Source organism: Archocentrus centrarchus, chromosome 4 (genome assembly GCF_007364275.1).
Source record: "Archocentrus centrarchus isolate MPI-CPG fArcCen1 chromosome 4, fArcCen1, whole genome shotgun sequence".
Lineage (NCBI taxonomy): Eukaryota > Metazoa > Chordata > Actinopteri > Cichliformes > Cichlidae > Archocentrus > Archocentrus centrarchus.
The window spans coordinates 33,657,901-33,685,613 of NC_044349.1; the positions used below are offsets into that span (position 1 = coordinate 33,657,901).

General features: G+C 40.1%; 1 protein-coding gene across 1 annotated transcript in view; it reads left to right on the forward strand.

The window, feature by feature from the left end:
• Nucleotides 1-1,454: 1,454 nt before the first annotated feature.
• Nucleotides 1,455-27,713, forward strand: part of slc5a9 (solute carrier family 5 member 9) — a 61,771-nt gene continuing 35,512 nt past the window's right edge. Inside the window, exons 1-8 of the mRNA XM_030726997.1 lie at nt 1,455-1,570; nt 14,669-14,784; nt 15,265-15,336; nt 15,853-15,957; nt 19,715-19,879; nt 19,980-20,085; nt 23,175-23,255; nt 23,551-23,756. Coding sequence (XP_030582857.1) covers nt 1,549-1,570; nt 14,669-14,784; nt 15,265-15,336; nt 15,853-15,957; nt 19,715-19,879; nt 19,980-20,085; nt 23,175-23,255; nt 23,551-23,756 — 873 coding nt within the window. The 5' untranslated portion in view covers nt 1,455-1,548. The remainder of the gene's footprint in view (nt 1,571-14,668; nt 14,785-15,264; nt 15,337-15,852; nt 15,958-19,714; nt 19,880-19,979; nt 20,086-23,174; nt 23,256-23,550; nt 23,757-27,713) is intronic.

The window sequence follows — 27,713 nt, forward strand, 5'->3', positions numbered from 1 at the left end:
CACAGACCAGTATCTCCTCTTTGACTCCCACCACCCTCTGGAACACAAACTTGGGGTGATCAGGACCCTACAACACCGTGCGGAAAGTGTTCCCTCTAAGGCAGAAGGGAAGCATAAGGAACACACACACATTAAGAAAGCCCTCAAAACATGCGGTTACCCCAACTGGGCCTTCATCAAATCAGCTAAGATGCACAGGAATGAAGGCCAAACACAAACTACAGAGAATAGGAAGGACAAGAGGAACAACATTGTCATCCCATATGTGTCGGGCTTGTCAGAGAAACTCAGAAGAATTTTCTCCAAGCATGACATCTCAGTATACTTCAAACCAAGTCACACCCTAAGACAAAAACTGGTTCATCCCAAGGACAAACCCGCCAAACACAAGATCAGCGATGTAGTGTATGCTGTTCAGTGCAGTGAAGAGTGCTCGGACCTCTACATTGGTGAAACCAAACAGCCTCTTCACAAACGAATGGCACAACATAGAAGAGCCACCTCGACAGGACAAGATTCAGCAGTACATCTGCATCTGAAGGAAAAAGGGCACTCTTTTGAGGATGCCAATGTTCACATTTTGGACAGGGAAAACAGATGGTTTGAAAGAGGAGTGAAAGAAGCCATCTATGTCCACTGTGAACAACCTTCATTGAACAGAGGAGGTGGATTACGTCACCAACTTTCCCCCGCTTACAGTGCTGTCCTGAGCTCCCTTCCCAGACGTCTCAACCCCCATTCACACCTTTGTTCCAGTGACCTCAATAGGCCACAGGAAACAATGGAGCGGAGTCCTAAATTGGTTTCAACTGAAACCACTGATTAAATATGACCCACGCCCCCTTCACACCTGGGCACATGTGTTCACGCACATGATCAATAGAGGGTCATAACCACCTCCAGGGGACTACGCCCACAGGGGTTTAAATACCTGGGTCTCTCCACCATTTGGTTGAGAACTGAAGAAGCCTTTCGGATGAGAGGTGAAACGTCTTCAAGAAACAAAAAGAAGTCCAGTCGCCTTTTTCAAGCTCCAGAGACTACTATGACCTGGATGACTGAGAATCTACACAGACATATTTTATATAAACACCACAGGTAATCTTCAGTGACCTGTGGTGTCGTTGCCCTGACAGCCTAGTGCTATTTTAGTGAAATAAATAGTACATAGCAGAAGAAAAGGTATTCGACATTGTGCATGTGGTTTTAATGGTGTGATTGATCTGTATAGCTATTGTTGCCAATATACTATAATAGCTAATCAGTGGACAGTCTCATTGATTAACTTTTTAATCATTGACTAGCTGAGTGCACAGATTGTTGCTAAGATGTAATAGATCTAATAGCTAACCAGTGCAGTTTGACAGTTTCGTTAACAAACTTTTTAATCATTGACTTGCTGAGTGCACAGATGTGCACACCTTTGTCAGGTTTACCAGAAGGAAACATGAATACTGCTTCAGTCAGAAGGATTCATGCATGTGTAAAACAGTGAACGGTGAACAGTGAAAACGCTATGTGATTGTCATCTGGGAGATTGGAATCAACATGTCTACGAGTTTTACCACAGGTATGAACCTTTTTTAAATTAATTTTGCACTTGTGAATACAACAAGCTTTATTTAATGGCATAGCAAAAATACATAGTTTTGTACGTAAGTTTTCAGACCATGAAATGATCAAATAAAATCAGACAAGCTGTTAATGAGACTGCAAGCCTGGATTTTAAGTAATTCAGTAACAGCACCACAATAGTTTTATTATATTTTATCTTTTCTTTAAAGACCTTTTGACCAAGTGCTATAAAAAGGACAATGCAATCAAAGAATGCAGGACAAGTAGAAGAAATAAAAACTCAGAACAAATATATTCACCAATTATGCTGTCTAAAGTTGAGATTAGTTTAGTAATAGCTACAGTATCAACATTTCTTACAAGTGGGCCACACCAGATGCTGAAAGCATACATAAAGTTCATCCATTCACTGGCATGCACTGGATCATTTTTCTCAAAAAAAAAAAAACCCTGCAGTTTTGTTATTTTTGTCTCATTTGTTCAATTCAGCTGTAGGTCATTTTTATGTAGGTCATTTTTATTTCAAACACCATAGTGTATAGAACAGTATATCTGATCTATTTGTGCTGGAGTAAGGATTGTAAACTGAAACTGCACTTTTATTGCACTTTAGCAATATCAGCAATGTCAGACTACAAGCCACATTTAGTAGTACAGCAATTTCTTCTGTGTACTTCAAGGACTTTATCTACATCCATGTCATGGCCAGTTTATTATTACCATTTAATAACATGTCTGCATGCCTTTGGACTTTGGATCAGAGGAAGCTACAGTATTCAGAGAAAACCCACACACAGGCACAGGGAAAATATACAGACTCCATACAGACTGGCCCCAGCCAACCAGAATATTCAAACCCCAACCCTTTTGGATTAAACTGAAATGGCCCTCCAATCTCATTGTACATCCTGTATAATGAAAATAAAGGCATTCTATTCTATTCTATTCTATTCTATTCTAAATCATATCTATCCATATGGCAAATTTTAATTAGTACATTTGCAGAAGAGATTTGCAGTGGTGGGTTTCCCAGGAAATTCACCCTATGGTCAGACCCTGCAATGCTCAGAGAAATTGCAAGAAACCCAAGAGCTGCATCTCAGACTTTACAGGCCTGAGTTAGCATGTTAAATTATAAAATTATGATAGATAGATCATAAAAGATTGAACAAGTATGACTTTTTTTGGAAGGGTTGCCAGGAGAAAACTTCTTATCTATATGAACAATATGGCAACACAGCGTAGGTTTGCAAAGTTGCATCTGAAAAAAATTACAAGACATCTGTAACAGTGTCCTTTGGATAGACAAGACCAAAGTAGAGATGTTTGACTATATGCATTTGGCAAAAAAACAAACAAAGCATACCAATACAAATACACTCCTGATCAAAATCTTAAGACTAGTTAAAAAATTGTAAGAATTTGCATTTTGCACTATTGGACCTTAAGAAGGTTCTAAGTAGAGCTTCACAATGCTAAAAGAAGAAATCGGCGCAAAAGACAAAAACTTTTGAGCAGGGAATTTATTGAAAACTACATTTACACTCAAACATGATTTTTTCAGCTGATCAAAATTTTAAGACCATAGCTCAAAAAAAAAAAAAAAAAAACCCCTCAAAACAGGCAGTGTCAAAAAAAAGGACTCAGTAATGAGTAGCTCCACCATTCTTTCTGATCACTTCAAACAATCATTTAGGCATGCTTGATGCCAGTGTTTCCAGGAGGCTAGTGGGAACGTTGCTCCAAGTGTTGAAGATGGCTTCACGAAGGGCATCTACTGTCTGGAACTGATGTCCATTTCTGTAAACTTCCCTTGCCATCCATCCCCAAATGTTCTCAATTGGATTTATATCAGGGGAACATGCAGGATGGTCCAAAAGAGTGATGTTATTCTCCTGGAAGAAGTCCTTTGTCAGGCGGGCATTGCGAACTGCAGCATTGTCCTGTTGAAAAACCCAGTCATTACCACACAGACGAGGGCCCTCGGTCATGAGGGATGCCCGCTGCAACATCTCCACATAGCCAGCTGCTGTTTGACGCCCCTGCACAAACTGAAGCTCCATTGTTCCATTGAAGGAAAACACACCCAAAATCATGATGCCCCACCCCCCACCCCCCACTGTGCCGTGTAGAAAACATCTCAGGTGGGATCTCCTTGTCATGTCAGTAACGTTGGAAGCCATCAGGACCATCAAGGTTAAATTTTTTCTCATCAGAGAAGACAACTTTCTTCCACCTTTCAGTGTCCCATATTTGGTGGACCCTTGCAAAGTCCAAACGGGCAATTTTGTGGCGTTGAAGAAGACGTGGCCTTTTTTTGTTTCTGAAGCCCTTCCCTCGCAGATGCCGTCTTAGGGGCTCGACACACGGGGAGCGACGTCGCTCGCTCTCCATTCATTTCCTATGGAGCTTGTGCGATGAGGCGACAATCGCTTGCCCTCCTCCAGCTAAGCGACCGGCGACATTCGTGCATGTGAAATTTCGAGCTCGTACACGTAGACGTGCACACGCGACCAGGCGATGCCACACAAGAAAGTTGGAAAATGTTCTACTTATGTCGCTGTCGCGTGGCACTAAACCAATCAGCAAGAGTTTCATTGACTGACCAATGAGCGGAGAGTATGCTACACGCTGCAGTCTGCAACCACTTTCAGCACGAAGGAAAGCATCGTTTTATCTGTGTTTGACTGTCCTATATTATATGACAGTTCACGCAGTGATTATCGAGCTACACATAAAAGGCAGCCGTATGAGAACGTGTTGGTGCAAGACTAACGTTAAACAGACGGATAGAGAGGACTTTTGTGCTAATATAGGATGAACCCGAGGTTGTCTTTTTCTTTTGTAGAGGAGACTTAACAGCAAGATTTCTGTCAGTTCTAATAAAATCTTCTGACTCCTCATCTTTATTCCCGTGTCTGACACGGACTGCTTTGAAAATGTCTAAATCCCTCCAGTTTCATAACCAATCACATTTCTTGGAGACAAGTGACGTAAGAGCGCGATTCGCAAAGCTGCCGTCGCTATCGCGTCCCGTGTGTCCGGTTTCACCCCAGTGGCGATGCGACCCATTCGTCGCTGTCGTTTGTCGGTCGCTCTCCATTCATTTCCTATGGAGCTTGTGCGATGAGGCGACAATCGCTTGACCTCCTCCAGCTAAGTGACCGGCGACATTCGTGCATGTGAAATTTCGAGCTCGTACACGTAGACGTGCACACGCGACGCCACACAACAAAGTTGGAAAATGTTCTACTTTTGTCGCTGTCGTGTGGCACTAAACCAATCAGCAAGAGTTTCATTGACTGACCAATGAACGAAGAGTATGCTACACGCTGCAGTCTGCAACCACTTTCAGCACGAAGGAAAGCATCGTTTTAGCTGTGTTTGACTTTCCTATATTATATGACACTTCACGCAGTGATTATCGAGTTACACATAAAAGGCAGCCGTATGGGAACGTGTTGGTGCAAGACTAACGTTAAACAGATGGATAGAGAGGACTTTTGTGCTAATATAGGATGAACCCGAGGTTGTCTTTTTCTTTTGTAGCGGAGACTTAACAGCAAGATTTCTGTCAGTTCCAATAAAATCTTCAGACTCCTCATCTTTATTGCCGTGTCTGACACAGACAAAGTAAATAAGGTGAATGAGAAACAGTGCATTATGTGAACCCCCCAGCAGACTAGGCCTATAGCAGCATAACTAAGGGATGGTTCAGGGTCACCTGATCCAGCCCTAACTGTAGGTGCCAGATACATTTTGTCTTAAGTTGTGTTTTGATATCACGCCAGCGGTCGTGGTGACGTATTGATGCATGGATCACATGGTGTGGGTGTAACAGCTGACAGGGTTAAAGGGGTGTCATACTCACCTGCTTAGGAAATGGAGGAGAGAGGTTAGCTGGGTGGCCGTAATTTTTGTTGACCGCAACGCACCGCAAAGTAACGTAACTCCATGCAAAGTAATGCATGAAGCACGAAGCTCGTATGTATTGTTTGTTTGCCAGTTTCGCTGATGATCCTCATTTAGATTCAAGCTTGGTGGTGGATCAATAAACATGACACAAAATCATCGTGGGCTCAGCGTACTTTGTTAGGAGCGAAGGCTGCGCGTCACACAAATAGACAGTTCCCAGTATTTCCTCTCAAGCGACTTAGGCCTTTGTAGTCGCTACATTATTTGTCAACAAAAAAGGTCTTTAAGGAAGCCATCGCTCGCGTAATCTACAACCAAAGGAACAGGAAGACACTAAGTAAGTGCGGCCACAACACGCCTCATCCACTGCTATCTCAACGAGAGCAGGTAAGCTTACCTGTTGTTTACTGTTGGCGGAGCTAACCCGAACTGAAGCTAAGTGAAGCCGTCTGTGTGGAAATTATGAATGGAAGTCGGCTGGATTAGTGGTGTCTGAACGCTATGTTGGTTCCGTGTTTTGGCTTGACGTCTGCACTTTGGAAATTAGAGATGCGATGCTTGGATGGAGTTTCAATGGAAAATGACTGCTGTTTTGTTGATATGAACGATCTGAATTATTAAGCGCTGTGGATGTTTTATATGCAGTGGTTTTGTGAAGATTTAAAGAAATAAGGAGAATGAGTCAAACAAATGGTGCTGCTTTATGCTCTGAAATGGAGGCTGGGAAAAGAAGGGAACACAAACTCACTGAGAAGGCCTTGGTGTATAAAATTGAAAAGCTGCAAAATGAACGCAAAGGTGTTGTTAATAAAATCAAAGCTTTGATGCCAGAAATGAAAGAGCTCATGAAACGAGAAAATGTGTCTCAAATAAAACAATTGTTGGGGAACTTGAGCAAACTACATTTAAATGCAACCACTGCTCACACTGAGCTGCTGCCACTACTTCCGCAAGATGAAGTTCTTAAGCATTATGAAACATGCAGAAATGTTTCAAAAGGATGTTCATGAATGGATTAAGGAAACTGAGTGTCATGATTCACAACAAAAGGGTCTAACAGAAATTAAACCAGTTACATGCTTTGTGGAAACAAATGAAATAAATCAACTATTGTCAAACATTATTAATCAAAATGAAGATAATGTTAAACCAGGTGACAGTATCTCAAATGTTGGCACTCACAGAACTGTCCAGTCACAGCGTACCACGACTTCCTCAGCACGTCTGAAAGCCGAAGCTGAATTAGCTGCATTAGCTATTAGACAAAAGCTAATACAAGAAAGACATGCCTTGGAAGAAGAGGAAGAACGGCTGCGCAAGAGGAAGGAGAAGCTGCAACTGGAGACTGAAATCGCTGAAAAAATGGCGACACTTACCATTCTAAAGGCTCAAAGTACAATAAGTGGAAGAAGTACAAAGGTTTCAGATGGGATGAATTCATATTTGGAAAGGACAACATCTTGTCGTCTGCTTAATGTCAATGCGGAAGAATTTATTCCACCAGTACTCACAAAACAAAATGAAAGCTGCTTAGTTGGAACCACGACTGCAGGGAATGCACAGCCCTCAAATAACATGGCCCCACAACCTTCAGTTATGAATTGGAACACAGTAAATATACGAAGTCCTGCTCGACATACTCTGGATGTAAATGATTCATTGGATGTAGAGGCAAACAATGTTCTGGGCATAATGAGGAAGCAGAATGAAATAACAACCATGTTAATCCAACAGCAATATCTGCTATCACTTCCAAAGCGAGAGATTCCTATTTATGATGGTGATCCATTCAACTTCCATACCTTCATAAGGGCGTTTGAGAATGGAGTTGAGAGGAATACAACAAACAATACTGATCGTCTGTACTTTTTAGAGCAGTACACAAAAGGTTACGCCAAAGAACTCATCAGGAGCTGTCATTATATTAACCCAGAGGAGGGATATTTCAGAGCAAAAGCTTTATTGAAAGAACAGTTTGGAAGTGAGCAGAAGGTTGCCTTTGCTTATTTGGACAAAGCCCTTTCGTGGCCTGCAATTAAGCCCGAAGATGTGAGGACACTTCAGGACTACAGCCTTTTCCTCAGAGGCTGTTGTAATATCATGGAGGATGTGGAATATCTGCACGATCTAGATTTGCCTTCCAATATGATGAACATCATAAAGAAGTTGCCATATAAGCTCAGAGACAGATGGAGGAGTCACGTCTGTGAGCTGCAGGAGCGACAACGAAGAAGAGCCAGATTTTCTGATATCGCTGATTTTATTGAAAAACAAGTGAGAATATTATCAGATCCTGTGTTTGGAAATATACAAGACTCACTTATAGTAACAAACAAAGGAACAAACAAACCAACGTCACAGTCTCGATCCAAAGGAACCAGCTTTGCTACCATCGTGGGTCCTACAGAGGATGATTTTCAGTCTGTTAATCGGGAAGAAGGAGTCAGACAACCAGGAAGGAAAACCTGTATTTGCTGTGGAGGAGAACACACACTGCATACATGTACTGAGTTGGGGAAAATGGCACATGTGAAAAAGATAGGCTTCTTAAAGGAAAATGGCATCTGCTTTGGCTGTTTGTGTACAGGACACATCAGTAAAGAGTGCCGTAAAAGGATTTCTTGTTCAACATGTAATCTTAAACATCCCACTATCCTTCACAAAAATTCTGTGAATGACTCTGAGCAGACAGGGAGGAGCACGGATGTCGATGTGGATGACAAGCTGGTGTCGAGTGGGCTTACAGGGGCTGGAGACCAAGACTGTAAGTTGCCCATTGTTCCGGTGCAGGTTAAATCTGTAAAGGGAAGCAAGATTATTACAACTTATGCTTTCTTGGATCAAGGCAGTACAGCAGTGTTTTGTACCGAGAGCCTTATGCACAAGCTCCATCTCACAGGAAGGAAAGGACGCGTTCTTCTTCGAACCATGGGCCAGGAGAAGGTTGTGAGAAGCGACATGGTGTCAGGACTGGAGGTTGCAGCATTGGATGGAAATGACTTTCTCAGGCTACCCAAAGCATACACGCAGGAGTCCATGCCTGTGTATAAAGGAAACATTCCCACGGAGAGCGATATTAAGAAGTGGCCTCATCTGCAACATATACGCTTACCTGAGATTGATGCAGGAATCGAACTCCTGATAGGAACCAATGTGCCAAAGGCCTTGGAACCATTGGAAGTGGTACGTAGTGTAGATGAGGGACCATATGCCGTCAGGACTATGTTGGGCTGGACTGTAAACGGACCACTTGCTGGGGACAGTGGAAAGATTGTTAACTGGAGTCAGCCCCACGTGACAGTAAACACTGTTACGGTTGTGCACTTGGATCAGCTTTGGCAGCAACAATTTAAAAACGATTTCCCTGAAGTTAGCCTGGATGAGTTACCGGCTATGTCAAGAGAGGATCAGAGGTTCATGGAACTAGTCACCAACTCAGTGAAGCATGTAGATGGAACAAACTTCACAGGAGCAGAGCGTGAGCTGAGGCTTGCCATTGATCAGTGGAATCAGGAGCAGATTAATGATAGTATGCTGCAGAAAGGAATAAAATGGAGCTTTAACCCACCAGCTGGTTCGCATCATGGAGGACCATGGGAACGGCTCATAAGATCAGTACGTCAGGTTCTTAATTCGACCTTGAGGGTGCAAAACCTGGATGAAGAGGGTCTTCACACAGTACTTTGTGAGGCTGAAGCCATCATTAACAGCCGTCCAATCACGCACGCCTCCATGGATCCAAATGACCTGGAAGCATTGACACCAAATCACCTGCTGCTCTTAAAGACCTCTCCATCGTTACCACCAGGATTGTTCCAACCCACAGACATGTATGTGCGCAGGAGGTGGAAGCAGGTTCAATACATGTCTGACCTGTTCTGGAAGAGATGGGTTAAGGAATACTTGCCGCAGTTGCAGGAGCGGCAGAAGTGGACTGGGATAAGGAGGAACCTCGCGGTTGGAGATCTTGTCCTTATCGTGGACAGCACTGCTCCTCGAAATTCATGGCTGATGGGTCGAGTGATACAAACTTTTCCAGATAGGAGGGGATTTGTGCATCAGGTTCGGATTAAAACACGAGCTAGCTGCCTGGACCGTCCCATTACTAAGGTCTGCTTGCTGCAAGAGGCTGAGGTTGGTTAAGGACGTACTAGCCTCAGGTCTTGACATTCTGACTTTTCTTGGACTCTTTCCTGGATGTTGTTTGACTTTTAGACTTTGCACTATTTGACTCTGGACTGTTACTATTTGTTGCCTTATGATGGAAGAAGGAAGATCCCGGCGCAGATTGTTATTGATGGACATTTTTTGTTTGATGACCTCATTGTACTGAGTGTTTGATAATGTCTCATGATTGTTTGTTTGATATTGGTAATTATTGATAAATAATTAAGGGGCTGGTGTGTAGGTGCCAGATACATTTTGTCTTAAGTTGTGTTTTGATATCACGCCAGCGGTCGTGGTGACGTATTGATGCATGGATCACATGGTGTGGGTGTAACAGCTGACAGGGTTAAAGGGGTGTCATACTCACCTGCTTAGGAAATGGAGGAGAGAGGTTAGCTGGGTGGCCGTAATTTTTGTTGACCGCAACGCACCGCAAAGTAACGTAACTCCATGCAAAGTAATGCATGAAGCACGAAGCTCGTATGTATTGTTTGTTTGCCAGTTTCGCTGATGATCCTCATTTAGATTCAAGCTTGGTGGTGGATCAATAAACATGACACAAAATCATCGTGGGCTCAGCGTACTTTGTTAGGAGCGAAGGCTGCGCGTCACACAAATAGACAGTTCCCAGTATTTCCTCTCAAGCGACTTAGGCCTTTGTAGTCGCTACACTAACTATAAGCTTTATCATAAAGGAAAGTTTTAAGCCTAATCTTAAAAATAGAGAGGGTGTCTGTCTCCCGAATCCAAGCTGGAAGCTGGTTCCACAGAAGAGGCGCCTGAAAGCTGAAGGCTCTGCCTCCCATTCTACTCTTAAGTATCCTAGGAACCACAAGTAAGCCAGCAGTCTGAGAGCGAAGTGCTCTATTGGGGTGATACGGTACTATGAGGTCTTTGAGATAAGATGGGGCCTGATTATTCAAGACCTTGTATGTGAGGAGAAGGATTTTAAATTCTATTCTAGATTTAACAGGGAGCCAATGAAGAGAAGCCAATATGGGAGAAATCTGCTCTCTCTTTCTAGTCCCTGTCAGTACTCTAGCTGCAGCATTTTGAATCAGCTGAAGGCTTTTCAGGGAGCTTTTAAGACAGCCTGATAATAATGAACTACAATAGTCCAGCCTAGAAGTAATAAATGCATGAATTAGCTTTTCAGCATCACTCTAAGAAAGGATGTTTCTAATTTTAGAAATTTTGCGCAAATGCAAAAAAGTGGTCCTACATATTTGTTTAATATGTGCATTGAAGGACATATCCTGGTCAAAAATGACTCCAAGATTTCTTACAGTGTTACTGGAGGCCAAAGTAATGCCATCCAGAGTAAGTATCTGGTTTGACACCATGTTTCTAAGATTTGTGGGGCTGCGTACAAGAATTTCAGTTTTATCTGAATTTAGAAGCAGGAAATTAGAGGTCATCCAGGCCTTAATATCTTTAAGACATTCCTGCAGTTTAACTAATTGATGTGCGTCATCTGGCTTCATAGGTAGATAAAGTTCTATGGAAATCTGCATAGCAATGAAAAAATATGCAATGCTTTCTAATAATACTGCCTAAAAGAAGTATGTATAATGTAAATGGAATTGATCCTAGCAAAAGAAGACTCCCCATTTACATCAACAAATTGAAGTCTATTGGATAAATATAATTCAAACCACTGCATGACAGTACCTTTAATACCTATAGTATGCTCTAATCTCTGCAATAAAATGTTATGGTCAACAGTATCAAAAGCTACACTGAGGTCTAGCAGGATAAGCACAGAGATGAGTCCACTGTCAGAGGCTGTAAGAAGATCATTTGTAACCTTCACTAATGCTGTTTCTGTACTGTGATGAATTCTGAAACCTGACTGAAACTCTTCAAATAAACCGTTCCTCTGCAGATGATCAGTTAGCTGTTTTACAACTACTCTTTCAAGAACCTTTGAGATAAAAGGAAGGTTGGAGATTGGCCAATAATTAGCTAAGACAGCTGGGTCAAGTGATGGCTTTTTAAATAATGATTTAATTACTGCCACCATAAAAGCCTGTGGTACTTAACCCATTAATGTAGATAGATTAATCATATTTAAGATAGAAGCATTTATTAATGGAGGGAGTTCTTTGAGCAGTGTTGTAGGAATGGGATCTAATAGCACATTGATGGCTTGTAGGTAACTACTGAAGTTAACTTAAAAGGTTAAAAATTGGAGAGAAAGAGTCTAAATAAATATCTGTCTAAATAAATATCAGTAGTATTGAAAGTAGCTGTCATAAAAGTTGGTGCTGGTCATAAAATTAGAATATCATGAAAAAGTTGATTTATTTCAGTAATTCCATTCAAAAAGTGAAACTTGTATATTATATTCATTCATTACGCACAGACTGATATATTTCAAATGTTTATTTCTTTTAATTTTGCTGATTATAACTAACAAAATACTCTAAAAACCTCAGAGTACCTCAGAGTATTTGCCATGGCACATTTAGGTTAAAGGATCACACATGGACAAAGACCAGCACACAGACAGTAACAGAAATAAGACAAGGATACACACACACAAAGAAGAGAAGAAGTTAAGAAAAGGAAAGAGAGAGACAAAGAGACAAGGACAGATGTAGAGACAGGAAGGGAAGAGAGAGACAAAGAGCAGGCACCTAAATATATAAACTGAGGATGCTAACTCTGCCTACTTGCGTTGACCCCTCTCAATGTGCACAAAGTGTTGTCCCCTCAAACCAAATTTCTGGGTGAACTGCAAACTACGTTCTCACATGTGCTAAAAATACACACATCACCGGAAAACCCCATGCATTATGACAAATCTGACAGGCACAGTAAATAACAAATCCCCCTCCAATTAAAAGCCTTTGTTCCACCATCACTTTAGACAGAACCCACTTCTATCCAAACATAGATTGGTCTGCTGAGTCATGTTTCAGGGGGCACACAGTCATAAAGTAAAATAAGCGTAATATGAGGTGATATGATGTCATAGGTGAATTTAAGTCCTCATGCATAATATGAGAGTAAATATAACAGGCCGCAACCTTAAACTACTAACCTAAAGCATACAGTGTTCATTGATCCGGTGTGTGTGATCACTATAGCTATTAATAAAGGATACTAGAAATGATCACTGTAACTACTGATAACATAGCATTAAAGATCCCAAACAGTTCCAGCCTTGTGAATCAATTTGTTGATCCTGGCGGCATTTCTGGCAGTGATGCCCCCCGATCCCCCCCAAACAGACAACAGCAAAATAGATGATGCTTGGATTCTGCTGTTTTTTTAATACCCCTCCCCAGTTGGAAAAGGGGTGGCATGTTTAGCTGTGTGTCTTCCTTAAATTGCTGGCTGTCTGAGTGGTGTTGAAAAAGCAATGTGGGCTTTTTTGATTGTTGGGAAACTTTCTGTGCTTATCTGCTAGATCTCAGTGCAGCTTTCGATACTCTTGACCATATTATTTGATTACAGAGATCCACGGGGTTCTGTGCTAGGACCAATTCTATTTACACTATATATCCAACTTTATCTATCCATGAAGCCAGATGACACACATCAATTAGTTAAACTGCGGAAATGTCTTAAAGACATAAAGGCCTGGATGACCCCTAATTTCAGATAAAACTGAAGTTATTGTACTCAACCCTACAAATCCTTTGACCAGGATATTCCCTTCAATGCACGCATTAAAAAAATATGTAGGACTGCTTTTTTGCATTTGCACAATATCTCTCAAATTTGAAACATCCCGAAAAGCCTTCAGCCGATACAAAAAGCTGTAGCAAGAATAGTGACAGGGACTAGAAAGAGAGAACATATTTCCCTTATATTGGCTTCTCTTCATTGGCTTCTTGTTAGATCCAGAATTGTATTTAAAATCCTTCTCCTCACATACAAGGTCTTGAATATTCAGGCCCAACCTTAGCTTAAAGACCTCATAGTACAGTATCTAGCACCCAAATAGAGCACTTCGCTCTCAGACTGCTGGCTTACTTGTGGTTCCTATACTTAAGAGTAGAATGGGAGGCAGAACCTTCAGCTTTCAGGCCTCTCTTCTGTGGAACCAGCTCCCAGTTTGAATTTGGGAGACAGACACCCGCTCTATTTTTAAGATTAAGCTTAAAACTTACCTTTTTGATCAAGCTCTTAATTAGGGCTGGATCAGGTGACCCTGAACCACCCCTTAGTTATGCTGCAATAAGCCTATGCTGCTGGGAGGGTCCCATAATGCACCATGGTGAGTCTTTTATATTCACCTTTTTTCACTCTGTTTATACCCCACTCTGCATTTAATCATTAGTTATTATTAATCTCTGGCTCTCTTCCACAGTATGTCTATCTTTTGTCCCTGTCTCCCTTCCCTCAGCTCCAACTCGTCACGGCAGTTTTGACTGTTGGATTTTCTCTGTAATTATTGTATGGTGTTTACCTTACAGTATAAAGCATCTTGAGGCAACTTTTGTTGTGATTTGGTGCTATATAAATAAAATTGAATTGAATAAAATTGAACTGAACAGCAAAATCAAACAGTGTTGGGTTTTCAGCCACTTTCCATGATGTAAGTTAGAGGGCCTGAAATATGAACTAAAGCTCATGTAGGTAAATAAAGTACAGTAGTTTAACCCAAGAAACAAATGTTGCACTGAAATGAAATTTTGCAGATATGTATGCATGCATTTTATGCTATTGATGAATAGCCTCTTTGCATCAATGAAGGGAAGATACTTTCATAAGGAATAATGTTGCCAGCAAGAAAACTTACAGGTTGGCACAGCTTTGTGGTGACCTTGTGGTTGGTGTGAGATCTGTTTGGTCTTAAATAAAACACAATTGTTTTAATCAAACACAAAAGTTTATTTTAACCACAGAGCCAATATACTCCAGACAATATGCAAGTTAGATAAAGTGGTAAAAAGACAAACTGGTGGGTAAAAGTACAATTCTGCCTAAACTTTTAAAAACTGTTTAAAGAGGCCAACAGAGCTCATTGCGTGTTTTTTTTAATGTATTTTATATTTAGGTGGCAACTTCTTTGTGTCCACCACTGCAGCTTCCAGCACAAGTCTCAGCGTGGGTGCTGCTGACATTGCTGTTGTTGTGGTCTACTTTATCATTGTCATGGTGGTTGGAATCTGGGTAAGAGGAGACTAAGTTCATACTTACATATGAATCACTAAACACCAAGCACTTTATAAACTATACAAAATCTACCTTAAGCTTAAATTTTTGTTCCTTTATTTAAAACACAGAGGGTCTACACAAGTTCATTAGTTATTGCAAGTCTGTAGAAATGCTAAATATGTTTATAAACAAGATAATTATTTCTGAAATTTCTGTCATTATTTTCTGTGTATTCAGTTAGCTATAGTCATTATGGATGCTTTTGTCCATTTACCAGAATAATACCAGATGTTCTACAGAAAGTTTATTCTTGGTTTGGGTTAAGAACACATCAACAAGAGTGAATTGATCTTTTTGTCCCAGTTAATTGAGGTTTCTGATGTGGAAATGTGGACTATGGCTGTAAATGCATTTATTATATTTTATACCAGATCAGTCTTTGGTGTTGTTTTAAATATTGTACTAGCCTAATCTTTTCCTTTGTCCTTTCTGTAGGCATCGATGCGTGCCAATCGTGGCACTGTGGGGGGGTACTTTCTGGCTGGTCGTTCGGTGACTTGGTGGCCAGTGAGTATCAAATTTTTGACATCATATTAAGTTCTTGATTTCACATTTATATATACACCATATTATATGTAATTATGTAAATTGTGTGGTTGCTGTTACACACAGTGTCCAAGTGGAAACCTGGAATAAAAACTTGAAAACCAACCAACCAACCAGCCAACCACTCAAGCAACAAACCAAACAAACACAAAACAATATTTTAAACTTACAAAATGAATTATAATATATTACTAGAAAAGTGGAAATCCACTCTGGACAGTGAATTAAAATTAAACTTAATTTAAAAACAATACTTTAACATGAAATGAAAATGAAAACAAATAAATAACAAAAACAAAACTATAATGTGTGATATTTAAAGTACATTTGCTCTAGTAAGAATTATGCTGTTTCTCTGCATAGACTAAATATGACTAAATTAGCATTCACAGACTGTTGTTATAATAATGTTATTATGCATTTTTTAAGTAATTATTCTAAAATCTTTTGTTGTTATTGTTTGTTATTAATTTACAGATTGGAGCCTCTCTGATGTCCAGTAATGTTGGCAGTGGTTTGTTTATTGGCCTAGCAGGGACAGGAGCAGCTGGAGGAATTGCTGTTGGGGGATTTGAATGGAATGTGAGAGACAATCCATTACACAATTCCATTAAACACACACACACACACATGCACGCACGCACGCACCCGCACACACACACGCGCGTGCGCACGCACACACACACACACACACACACACACACACACACACACAGGCAGAGCATACTTCCAGTAAGGGTCCCCAGGCTAAACCCCCCCCCATGCTAACCAAGTCTACCTTGGAATATGAACGAGAGATAGATGATTGAAACCATACCTGCCCGGATGTCGCCTGGATTAACAAGGTCCACGTCAGGTGTTGGGGAACCAGAGCATTCTGATGATAACTAGGCTACTGGAACTAGAAGATTACACCATAAATGGACACAAGATGAGAACCGGGAACTGTTGGAATGCTACTACACATGTAATCCCAGCGTGGATGTGTGTATGTACACCCCCATATATATATATATATATATATATATATATATATATATATATATATATATATATATATATATATATATATATATATATATATATATTAGGGGTGGGACTCGATTAAAAAAATTAATCGAATTAATTACAAGCTTTGTAATTAATTAATCGAAATTAATCGCATTTCAATATTTGACATGAGAAATATTAATTTAAGTTTAGTTGATGAATGAATCAATATACATAAGCTTAAACTTCAAAATTTTGTTTATTTTCCCACCAGTCTACTACACAGACCAATGAAGGGTGGAAGTGCTCCTGTAATAAGCAAACACCTGAAATTAAAGTTAAGCATCATAACTGGATAGTTTTATTCAACATTAATGTTTCACTTGTTATAGTTGGAAATTAATCATTAGCTCAGCTGTATTCCTTGATGCTGAAATGTGTTATGCTTGTTTTAACAGCTTATTTTGAATTAAAGACTTAAAATTAATCCACCAAAAGGAGAAAAAGTTTGTTCTCAGTTTAACCAGCTGCTTTTACACAGCTGTGCTTCACACTCACGGTTGCTAGTCAAGTCAAGTCAAGTCAAGTTTATTTATAAAGCACATTTAAAACAACGACGTTGACCAAAGTGCTGTACAAGATCTGTAACCCCAAGGACTATGCTAAATAAAATAAAAATATATAAATAAATAAATAAAATAATAAAATAAAAATAAATAAATAAAAACATTAAGAACAATAAATAACATAAGAAAATTAAAAATTAAAACGTTTAAAACAAGTACCATAAAATACCATAAAACAATCATCTAAAAGGAGGTAGCACTGCAGCCAAATGCCAAAGAAAAGAAATGTGTTTTTAATAGAGATTTAAATGTGTGTATCGTCTGAGCTGTGCGGATATGGAGAGGTAGATCATTCCATAGCTTTGGTGCTGCTGCTGCAAAAGCTCGATCACCTCTCTGTTTTAGTCTAGTTTTAGGCCTCTGTAAGAGCAGCTGGTTCGATGACCTCAGAGCTCTTACAGGGGTGTGACAGTGAAGCAGCTCAGACAGATACAAAGGTGCCAGTCCGTTTAAGGCTTTAAAAGTAAGCAATAAAATCTTAAAATCGATTCTAAAACGGACAGGGAGCCAGTGAAGGGATGACAGGACTGGGGTAATGTGTTCATGCTTTTTTAAACCGGTTAAAAGACGAGCTGCCGCATTCTGGACTACCTGCAGGCGGCGCACAGATGATTGATCTATGCCAAAGTACAGAGAATTACAGTAGTCCAGGCGGGAAGTAATAAAAGCATGAATAACTTTTTCCAGGTCCTGCTGCGGGAGATAAGGTTTTACCTTGGCAATAACTCTGAGTTGGTAAAAATTGATTTTGGTAACAGCACTTACTTGCTTCTCCATTTTAAAACTACTATCTAAAATGACACCCAGATTTTTCACAGCATCACGACAGTGAGGAGCCAAATGACTCGGAGTGCCAGAGGAGTAGCTTGAGGGGTCAAATTTACCAAAGCATATGACCTCGGTTTTGCTTTCATAAAGGTTGCTAGGCGACATGAGCTACGCAGAGGTGACGGCAGCTGATATGAAGGCTAGCCGCTCACTTCCGGCCTTTGTGGTGTTCGTGGGCTGCGAAAGACGTGGGCCGGGTCCTTCGCAGGATGCGGCGCCTAATTTGGACATTGTGCGTCGATATAATCTGTATGCCGGGAACTGAGAAACGTTCCACGGTGCAAAGTGCGATTAAAATGCGTTAAAATTTTTAACGCGTCAATTTCCCCATAATTAATTAATCGAAATTAACGCGTTAAAGTCCCACCCCTAATATATATATATATATATATATATAAAACCACATTGTAAGGAATTATAGCCTAGAACAAGAATGAAAAATGTACCACAGTAATTAATTTATTTAACTGATTTAACTGTCAGCTACCACATGAAATGGTTCTTCTATCCACTTATATCACTTGCTCTTGAAGCAGTTTTCTGTAGAGGGGCTGGATTCTGTTCCAGTCTGGAGTTGCCCGTGGTATGAGGTGGCGGCCTGGGGTGGGTATCCTTGTATCTCCACGGCTTGCTGCCTATAGATTGGAGTTCTTACCAGTGGACGAAGAAGATCATTTCCCTACACCTTTGGGCCAGGCAATATGTCCTGACTGTCATTTGCGGAATGACATTTCAGAGTACCTAGACTTTTTGGAGTCTCTGGGGTACTTGAGGGTGCTCCATCCGGGGACTTGATCGTCCTACTGGGAGATTTCCGTGCTCATATGGGCAAGCTGGGGGATACCTGTCATGGTCTTAATCCCTAAACCAGATGGTGGACACCGGAGATCAAGGGAGCCATCAAACTGAAGAAAGTTAGCCTTGGTTGGTTAGCCTGTGGGACTTTGGAGGCAGCTGATGAGTACTGGCAGGCCAAATGGAACGTAGCTCAGGCGGTGGCTGAAGCAAAAACTTGGGTGTTGGAGGAGATTGGCGAGGCCATGGAAAAAGACTTCCAGCCTCCCCTGGAGCAATTCTGGCAAATTGTCAGATGACTCAGGAAGAAAAAGTGGTGCTCTACTCACATGTTGTATAGTGTGGTTTGGGTGCTGCTGATTTCAATTGAGGATATAATCAGGTAGTAGAAGGAATACTTCAAGGATATCCTTAATCCCACTGATACATCTTCTGTAAAGGAAGCAGTCTGGGGACGAGGGGGACGACTCACCCATAACTTGGAGCAAGGTCACTGAGACAGGTTAAACAACTCCTTGATGGCAGAGCCCCTGTGGTGGATTAAATCAACCTGAAGGCTCTGGCTGTTGTAAGGCTGTCTTGGTTGACATTCCTCTGTAATGTCGTATGGAGATCTGGGGTGGTGCCTCTACTCTGGAAGACTGGGGTGGTGGTTCCCATCTTTATCAAAGGGGACTATAGAAGTGGAGGAGTTTAAGTATCTTGGGATCTTGTTCACAAGTTAGAGAAGAGGGGAGCAGCTATATCCTAATGGGAGGAGGCCCCGCGGTAGAGCCAGAATTTGCTGGCCTGGGAATGTCTCTGTGTTCCCCCAGATAAGCTGGAGAAGGTGGCTGGGGAGAGGGATATTTAGGTTTTGCTGCTTAGACTGCTGCTTCTCTGACCGGACTTCAGGTAAGCTGAAGAAAATGGATTATGGATGAATGTAAATTGGGGAAATACTAATACTAGAACCTTGTTTTGTATTTCTTGGTTTATGCTATGTCAAACTTTGTGATGTGTACTTCATTACATAGACAATAACATGAAAAATAGTGATAACTGACAAGGATAATGTCTAAGTGAGACATGAGACTGTGTGCTTCTGTGTGTTTCTGTAGGCAGCATGGGTCCTGGTGGCTCTGGGGTGGATATTTATCCCAGTTTACATTTCTGCTGGTGTGGTGACAATGCCCGAATACCTGGCCAAACGTTTTGGAGGCCAGAGGATACGCATATACATGTCTGTTCTGTCCCTTATTCTCTACATCTTCACCAAAATATCAGTAAGACACACATACAAATGTATTTTGTCCAAAGATATAAATTACCCAATCAATGATACATTAGCCACATTACCTGTGTGTGTGTGTGTGTGTTTCCCAGACAGATATTTTTTCTGGGGCATTGTTTATTCAGATGTCCATAGGCTGGAATCTGTATCTGTCCACAGGGATACTGTTGTTGGTGACTGCTGTCTACACTGTGGCAGGTAAAACACAGACAAACACACATTTTGACTGCCTGTAGTATTTACGCTGAAAGTTGTTAATGTCAGCTTTCAAAAGAATAAGTGATTGCACAAAATGTGCTCTGGGCAGTTTGTTATTTTTCTTCTGACAAATCACCTTTTTGAGAGCTTAAACATGCTCAAAAACTGATTATGAGAATTTATGTATTTTATTGGTTTCAGGCATAGACCTTCCAAAATTGCTTTATATACTTACTGCAGCGTGTCACATACATGTGTGAAATTTGGTACACACATGCCAAGATACACATAAAAAATCCTCTTGGAGCAATGCCTTACACCCAATAGGAAGTGTACCATTGTGAATCAATTAGGCAATTTTGTCGCTGTTTTTGCAATTTCCAACCCTCGTACTTTTTCAAACTCCACCTAGGTTTTTCATGAGATCAACTTCATATTGGGTCAGTCTAAACTACAAACCTGGGTGAATCTAAATCGCAAAGCTTTTGAGTTTTCGTTAAAGGGTATGGCAGGGGTGCTGTGGCAAATTTTGATTATTTGGCATGAAATTATATTTGGCTGTCATTCAGAAATACATTATCCAATCTGACCCAAATGTGTCAGATGTGATAAGGGTTCACGCCTGAACACATCCATATAGCAATATTTAATTATAGTCACACTGCCACCTAGTGGGAACAGGAAATGGTATTTTGGAGAGTGAGAGGATTCCTGAGGCTTGGAGAAGAGATATACTGGTATTAATTTTCAAGAACAAGGGTGAATTGCAGAACTTCCATCCATCCATCCATCCATACATCCTCATCCATTTGAATTCAATTCAATTTTAGACATAGACTTTATTGCCATTCAAAATTACACCATACAGTGCACATTAGAATGAAATTACCTTACTATAGGTTCAGATTAGATTTGGAGGAACAGCAGCAGTGATACCGTGTAGTGCTTAGTACAAATAAGACTAAAAGAAATAAATAAAAATAAATTGTGGATGCGTGTATGCACACCCCCATATATATATATATATATATATATATATATATATATATATATATATATATATATATATATATATATATATATATATATATATATTATTCATTGATGGAGTCTTCTCCAAAAATGACAAACAAAGGACGTAAAGTGGGCCAAAACCAAGAATACAAATTAAAGAACAAAAAACTCACTGCACTAACATAATCACTAAAGAGGAAGTTAATCCAGACATAAGACAGAGCAGAACTGCCACCAAAATAAAACAAGAGGGGAGCAACAACAGAATAGGGAGACAAACTCAACATAAAACACAAAAGATAACAAAGCCCAAAAACATCACACTAATATAATGTTGGATTGCAGTACTACTAGTACTGGAATGGTGACTGACACCCATATAATTATAAATGATTATATATATTTTTATATTTTATATTTTTTTATTATATTTTTTCTCCTTTTGTTTTTTTAAGATTAATTTTATGGCACGCATTTATATTTATTTCCACTGCCATAATATGGAGGCTCTGCTCTTTATTTACCCATTACCATGGTGAATCAAGGTATTGGAGTTTAACTGACTGACAATAACCAGAGGTGACAAAAGTACTAACATTCTGTACTTAAGTAGAAGTACAAGTACTTGTGTTAAAAAATACTCTGGTAAAAGTCAAAGTACTGGTTCAACTTCTTTACTTAAGTAAAAGTAATAAAGTACAGGCTCTGAAATGTACTCAAAGTAAGAAAGTAAAAGTAGTTCTTTGGAGGACGTTTCTACCTGCTACTTTTGTGTAAAGCTAACTAAACCTCATATATTATTGTAATAATATAAAATAATGAGAATGCAAACGTTTTTCCAATCTAAATTTTAATTCTAATGAATGCACTCAGCTGTTATGTAGGACACAAACTGTAACAGGGAATTTAAACACGGCTCATCTCTGCTACACTTCATGTAACCTGTAACTCTGACCATGAACACAGCCTCTGTGCACCAGAGCTTTACTGTAAATACAGGACAGCAAACTGACCTGTTTATCATGCACTAAACAGCAGTATTTTGAACAACACAAAGTTAGCATACCTCAGTTTGTTTTCCAGTCCTTACCTTTAAATCTAACCTCTCTTCTTCCTCGCCTGTCCTCTTTCTTACATCTTTCTTCATCTCTGAATGAACTTCTCTCTCATTCTTTCTCTCCCTGGAAATACAACAGCTCTTCTTTTAGCTAGCAAACACATTGTGTGACAAACTGCAAACACTTTCTTTGTTTGCTGCTATTTGTTGAGCATTTAGAAACGCTGCATTTAAAATTACCTGCTACACGTTACTCCCTTTATTTTTGCTCCTCTTCGGTAGCGCTAGCTAAATGCTGGAAGTACAAGCACAACTTACGGACATCGGCGGCCCACTATAACCCCTGATTATAGCGCTATAAATGATGCATTAATTATATGCTTTTAATCTCTTTGCATGTGATAAGCCCTGGAGACGATGGTTTCTTATGTGTCATTGTTCCGCTTTTTAGGATCAGATTGGTTTGATGTTTGATGGCGCAGTGACTGGAAATAAAAGCTGTTCTGACGTGTTAAACCTAAAGTAACGAGTCTGTTTTGAAAATGTACTTCTTACATTACAGTAAAAATAAAAAGTAATCAGAAAAATAAATACTCAAGTAAAGTACAGATACCTAAAAAATCTACTTAAGTTCATTAAGGAAGTACTTGTACTTTGTTTCTTCCCACCTCTGACAATAACAATTTGTTTTTATTACCCACCCAGAGTTAACATACTGAGAGTTTCCCATTTCATGGCTAATGAACTGATTTTTCACTGAGAATTTTATCTAACTCACTTGGTAGAATAGAACCCAACCAGATAATGTCTGAATCACCATCATCTAGTATTTTTTCTCAGTAAAAAAAAGCAAACTGTTGAGTGCAGTGCTCTGAGTGCAGTATAGCTTCTATTTGGTAGCTGACCAAGTCTGTGAATTAAGAATTTGTTAAATTATGTCTGTTTTATACTGTTTAAGTAGCTCTATTGCCCTAATAGACACACTCTGACAGTAAAATGAAAATCTGTGTTTGTGTAGGTGGTTTGGCAGCAGTGATCTACACTGATGCACTCCAGACTGTGATCATGGTTGGGGGAGCTTTTGCCCTAATGTTCATAGGTAGGGTGTACACACTCATACACATACACTGTTAGTTTCAGATGACTTTCATAGTACTGAAATTTTGAACTAATAAGTGTTACTGAATGAACATTTTCAAATTAATTATCTAGTAGTAGATAACATAGATAACTTTATTGTTTACATCCAGATTTCCTCAGCTTTCACGTTCATATTCATAATATTTATTCGATAATAAATGAACTTAATAAAATTGTGCGTGCGTGCGTGCGCGTGTGTGTGTGTGTGTGTGTGTGTGTGTGTGTGTGTGTGTGTGTGTTTGTACATTTTCCAGCATTCTCCAAAGTGGGCTGGTATGAGGGCCTTGTGGATCGTTACATGTCAAGTGTCCCCTCTGTGACTGTTGCCAACACCACCTGCCACTTACCTCGGAATGATGCCTTTCACATGTTCAGAGACCCCATATCAGGGGATTTACCCTGGCCAGGTCTAGTGTTTGGGCTCACTGTACTGGCTACATGGGTCTGGTGCACAGATCAGGTGACTTAATCTACACTAAAACACAGCATAGTGCAGTAATAGTAGTGAATCACCAAATTGCTGTAAGGATGGGCTGTGGAGGTGATGGTCTCAAAAACTGATAAAGAGAGGTTTAATTAGCCATCATTAGGCTTCAAACCCCAAATAAATCTTTCAGAGGGACAGCAAAAATCTTAGCAGTAGCCAAATCAACAATGCAGTATATTCTTAAAAAGAAAGAATGTGCTGGTTAGCTTAGCAACATCAAACGCCTCTGAAGACCACAAACGACACCTAAAGTGGATGATTACAGAATTCTTTCCTTGGTTAAGAAAAACACTTCACAACATTAAGCCCAGTCAGGAACACCCTTAAGGAGATAGTTCTATTATTGTCACAGTCTACAATCAACAGTTGCCTTCAAGAATATGAATAGAGAGGTTTTACAACAAGGTGAAAACTACTGGTTACACTCAAGAACAGGAAGGGCATGCTTATTTAAAAGACCTTACCCAGGTCCAAAAAAAGTTATAAAAATGGCTGTATTCCTAATTAGTTTAAGCAAAATTGTTGTAAATAAAAGCTAAAAGTCTTGCTTTCAATCACTACTGATTGTTTGATCTAAAATTAAATGTGGTGGTGTACAGAGGCAAAATTACATACTGTAAATTGTGTCAATGTCCAAACATTTGTGGATGTAACTGTAACGCTGTGACCAAAGTTATGTTAAAACTTAACCAATAATATTTTTGTGCCTACACCTCACCAAGTAGCTGTGGTGACTAAACTTAACCACAAACCAATGCAGAGGGACAGACTAAAAAGTCAAACAACAACATGAAAGCAAGTAAAACTAAGCAATTTACTGTAAACTAGACAGAATCAAATAAATTACATGTCTGTCAACCTGGTTTTTAAAGGAATCAACATCCCTGAGTGATACTAAATGTCAGAATCCTCAAAGCACTGGCTGAGGAGGAGAGGCTACAAACTTTCACTCTAGCTTATCAGTCAGCCAAAGGCCTAGATAAAGTTTTAATTAATTTGAAGTGATGTAAAAAGGGAAGGCAGCTACAGTGGCTTGCAAAAGTATTCATACCCCTTGAATTTTTCCATATTTTGTCACATTACAACCACAAACATAAATATATTTCATTGGAATTTAATGTGTAAGACCAACACAAAGTGGTTATACATGATTCAAAACATTTTTTACAAATAAAAAAAACTGAAAAGTGCGGTGTGCAAAAGTATTGAGCCCCCCCTGAGTCAATACTTTGTGGAACCACCTTTTGCTGCAGTTACAGCTGCAGGTCTTTTAGGGTATGTCTCCACCAGCTTTGCACATCTAGTGACTGAAATTTTTTCTTCTTTGCAAAACAGCTCAAGCTCAGTCAGATTAGATGCAGAGCGTTTGTGAACAGCAGTTTTCAGATCTTGCCATAAATTCTCGATTGGGTTTAGGTCTGGACTCTGACTGGGCCGTTCTAACACATGAATATGTTTGGTTTTAAACCGTTCCATTGTAGCCCTGGCTTTATGTTTAGGATCGTTGTCCTGCTGGAAGGTGAACCTCCGCCCCAGTCTCAAGTCTTTTGCAGACTCCAACAGGTTTTTTTCCAAGATTGCTCTGTATTTGGCTCCATCCATCTTCCCATCAACTCTGACCAACTTCCCTGTCACTGCTAAAGAGAAGCAGCCCCAGAGCATGATGCTGCCACCACCATATTTGACAGTGGGGATGGTGTGTTCAGAGTGATGTGCAGTGTTAATTCTCTGCCACACATAGCATTTTGCATTTTGGCCAAAAAGTTCAATTTTGGTCTCCTCTGACCACCTTGTTCCACATGTTTGCTGTGTCCCCAACATGGCTTCTGGCAAACTGCAAACGGGACTTTTTATGGTTTTCTTTTAACAATGGCTTTCTTCTTGCCACTCTTCCATAAAGACCACATTTGTGCAGTGCACGACTAATAGTTATGCTGTGGACAGATTCCCCCACCTGAGCTGTGGATCTCTGCATTTGGTCCAGAGTCACCATGGGCCTCTTGGCTGCATCTTTGATCAGTGCTCTCCTTGTTCGGCCTGTAAGTTTAGGTGGACGGCCTTGTCTTGGTAGGTTTACAGTTGTGCCATACTCTTTCCATTTCCGGATAATGGATTGAACAGTGCTCCGTGAGATGTTCAAAGCTTGGGAAATCTTTTTATAGCCTAAGCCTGCTTTAAACTTCTCCACAACCTTATTCCTGCTCTGTCTGCTGTGTTCTTTGGACTTCATGATGTTGTTTACTCCCCAATATTCTCTTAACCAACCTCTGAGGCCGTCACGGAGCAGCTGTATTTGTAGGTTAGATTACACACAGGTGGACTCTTTTTAGTCATTAGCAGTCATCAGGAAAAGTCCGAATGCAACTGGTTGCACTCAGAGAAAAGGGGGCTGAATACTTTTGCACACCACACTTTTCAGTTTTTTATTTGTAAAAAATGTTTTGAATCATGTATAATTTTCTTTCCACTTCACAATTGTATACCACTTTGTGTGGGTCTTTCACATTAAATTCCAGTGAAATATGTTTGTTTGTGGTTGTAATGTGACAAAATATGGAAAAGTTCAAGGGCTATGAATACTTTTGCAAGCCACTGTATATTGTGTGTGGAGGAGATTAGTTGGAAAGGAAGCATTCCCAGGAGCACTGAAGGTCGATTCAAACTGATCTACTAGCCAAGAGAAGAGGAATGGAGTATGGATAATCTTGAAGGAAGGGCATGTAAACAGTGTTATGGAGGTGAAGAGAGTGTCAGATGGGATCTTGAGCTTGAAGCTGGAAGAGGAATTCTGGAGTAGTCCTCAGCGGGGAGACATTGGTGATTTGAGCAGATTTCAATGGACCTGTAAGTGAAGGGAACAGAGTTGATGAGGAGGTGTTGGCTAGATAGTGGTAGTGGACTTTTTAAAACGAATGGAAATAGCTGTGGTAAACATGTATTTTAAGAAGAGGGAGGAAGATAAGCTAATGTATGACAGTGAAGGAAGGGGCACACAGGCAGACTACATCTTATGCAGAAGGTGCAATCTGAAAGAAATAGCAGACTGCAAGATGGTGTTGGGGAGAATGTAACTAGGCAGCATCAGTTGGTCTATAAAATGGCTTTGAATATCATGAAGAGGAAGCAAGTGAAAGCAAAGGGAAGGATTAAATGGTGGAAGTTGAAGAAGGAAGAATGTTGCACAGCGCCATGAGGTGACTGTTTATTGTGATTTGGCACTATATAAATAAAATGGAATGGAATAGAGTTCAGGGAGGAGTTGAAACAGGCTCTGGCTGGCAGGGAAGAGGTACCAGTTGACTCGGAAAATACAAACTGCCAAGAAGGTGTATAAGGACATAATAATAAAAAGGACAACGAGGTGAATTGAGGAAGTCCAGGAAAGTATTCAAAGGAAGATGTTAGCAAAGGAAAAAGTGGGATGAAGAAAGTAGACAGGAGTACTGGGAAAGGCTTTTAGTGAGTTGTATGTGAGACTGGACACTAAAGGAGAAAAAGGACTTCCAGGCAGAGTGAGCACTTACTTAGTTGCATTTGCGCAATATCTCTAAAAGTAGAAACATCTTATCTCAGACTGATGCTGAAAAGCTAATTCATGCATTTATTATTTCTAGGCTGGACTATTGTAATTCATTATTATCAGGCTGCCTGACAAGCCTTCAGCTGATCCAAAATGCTGCAGCTAGAGTACTGACAGGGACTAGAAATCGGCTTCTCTTCATTGGCTCCTCGTTAGATCTAAAATTGAATTTAAAATCCTTCTCCTCACGTACAAGGCTTTGAATAATCAGGCCCCATAGTTAGCGTTGGATCAGGTGACCCTGAGCTCTCCCTCAGATATGCTGCAAAAATCCTAGGCTGCTGTGGGTTCCCATGTTGTCACTCTCTGTGTGTTTATACACCACTCTGTATTTAATCATTAGTTAATAT